The sequence below is a fragment of the Corvus kubaryi genome, unplaced genomic scaffold, assembly GCF_017639235.1.
Source record: "Corvus kubaryi isolate FWS band 111438036 unplaced genomic scaffold, C.kubaryi_AGA036_p1.0 66, whole genome shotgun sequence".
NCBI classification, from domain to species: Eukaryota; Metazoa; Chordata; class Aves; order Passeriformes; family Corvidae; genus Corvus; species Corvus kubaryi.
The window spans coordinates 1,306,268-1,308,076 of NW_024582054.1; the positions used below are offsets into that span (position 1 = coordinate 1,306,268).

Genomic DNA, 1,809 nt, shown 5'->3' on the forward strand with positions numbered 1-1,809 from the left:
GCAGGCTGCCTTAAAATACTGTGAAAACATGACAGTGATTTACAAGACTGCAAGAAAGTTCACTACCTTCCTGAAATTACCTAGGGTGTAGTAACACGGCTGGTGAACAGAAGATAACCAACTCCCTTCTCTAGGCACTCAGCCATGCAGAATTGCTCCTAGAGCAAATATTTATTGTAATCAGAACATTTCATTTCTCTACCCAGATGAAATGCTGAGACCTGAACTGCTGATTCACATCTAGTAGGCATAAGGCAAGACCAAGACAGAACACTTTCTAAACAAGTGTATGTTTATTTTGTGAAGAAGTAAGAGTTAGACTTGTGCCAGAGGCTTCTTTGTAATCAGAATACCCTTCTCAAACAGAAGTGTAGCTAGAGAAATCTTTTCCTCCAAGGTTTCACATGGAAGGTTATCCACACTGACGTGATTTGGATAGGAAGACAGGAGAAATTCGATACTGTCTGTATACTCGGGATCTAGCTCAAAGAACTTGGGTTCTTCCTTATGATAAACTCTTGAGTTTTCTGTTGTGTAGTACAGCATCACACCGGATTCTTCATTACACAGTCTAACAATGCCATGACGGAGCAGGCGTACTTCGGTGTCTTTTGTTATCAGGATATCAACATTGCATGGGCCTCCATCTTGCCACCGTGCTGGGAAGCCATAGACACTCTGCACCTTTTCACTTTGTGTGAGCACTGGAGGGAGACAGTCATGAAGAAACGACTTGGCTCTCTGATCCACAGCAGCGTCGATGGGTGCATAGTCAACAAGTTTCTTTATCAGGCTCTGCACCTTCTCCACAAAGGCTGTTCGGCGAGCATCGACTGTGTCTGAGTTAGCCACCCCCATATACCGCAGGTAGTCCATGGGAAGCCCTCGTCGGAACTCCACGTCTTCCTCCAGGGCCATCTGCAGGGCAGCTGGGAGTAGCTTCTCCAGAAAGTCCCCCCAGGAATTCCTCTGGTAGGAAGACACAGTGATGTGGAGCGAATGCGCATCAGGGAGACAATTGCCCTGGTGGATAAAGCCACGGGGGAAGTACAGCAGGTCCCCGGCCTCTAACACTGTCTCCAGCACGGGCTCACCAAGTTCAGCCTGCGTGAGATTTGCGCTGGAGAACTGGGGCAGCACCTCGGCATCTGTCCGGGGGCTGTAGACACGCCAGTGCTTCTTCCCCTCCAGCTGCAGCACAAAGGCCTCGATGTCATCATAGTGGGGGGCAAAGCCCTGCGTATTCGGGGGTGTGAGGTAGGTGTTGGCCCCTGCCATGCTGCCAAACTGCTCCTGCAGGATGGAGAGGAAGTGCCAGACGGTGTGGGAGAAGGCCTGCGGGCAGAGGAGGCGCAGGGAGCAGCCATTCTGGTAGAAGTCCCACACGACGGCGGGCAGGGCTCTGCCGGAGGGGTTGTGTGTCTCCCGCACCCCCTCGGCATAGCTGGTCACATCCAGGTGGATGCCGAAGTGAACCTCTCCGCGTCGCAGGGCGGCGTCGAAGTCGGCCGTGGAGAAGAGCCCCGCGTAGTAGCCGGGGTCGCCCCGCCGCACCAGCAGCGGCGCCCGCTCCCAGTGCCGCCCCAGGAACTCCGCCGGCGCCACTGGGGCCAGCAGCCAGCGGAAGAGCTCGGCCGCCCGCTGCCGGCTGTCCTCCAGCCGCGCCAGCCGCCGCAGCAGCTCCGACACGCCACCGCCGTCCCCCCCCGCCTGCCGCGGGCCGCCCGGCATCGCCGCGGGACCACCCCGCGGCTTCGCGTCAGGCCCGGCAGCCGCCGCCCCGGGCCGGAGCTCCACGGGGGCCTCCGC

General features: G+C 56.7%; 1 protein-coding gene across 1 annotated transcript in view; it reads right to left on the minus strand.

The window, feature by feature from the left end:
- Positions 1-274: 274 nt before the first annotated feature.
- The window catches only part of RIOX1 (ribosomal oxygenase 1), a 2,186-nt gene continuing 651 nt past the window's right edge, over positions 275-1,809 (minus strand). The window contains exon 2 of the mRNA XM_042047222.1: positions 275-1,803. Coding sequence (XP_041903156.1) covers positions 316-1,803 — 1,488 coding nt within the window. The 3' untranslated portion in view covers positions 275-315. The remainder of the gene's footprint in view (positions 1,804-1,809) is intronic.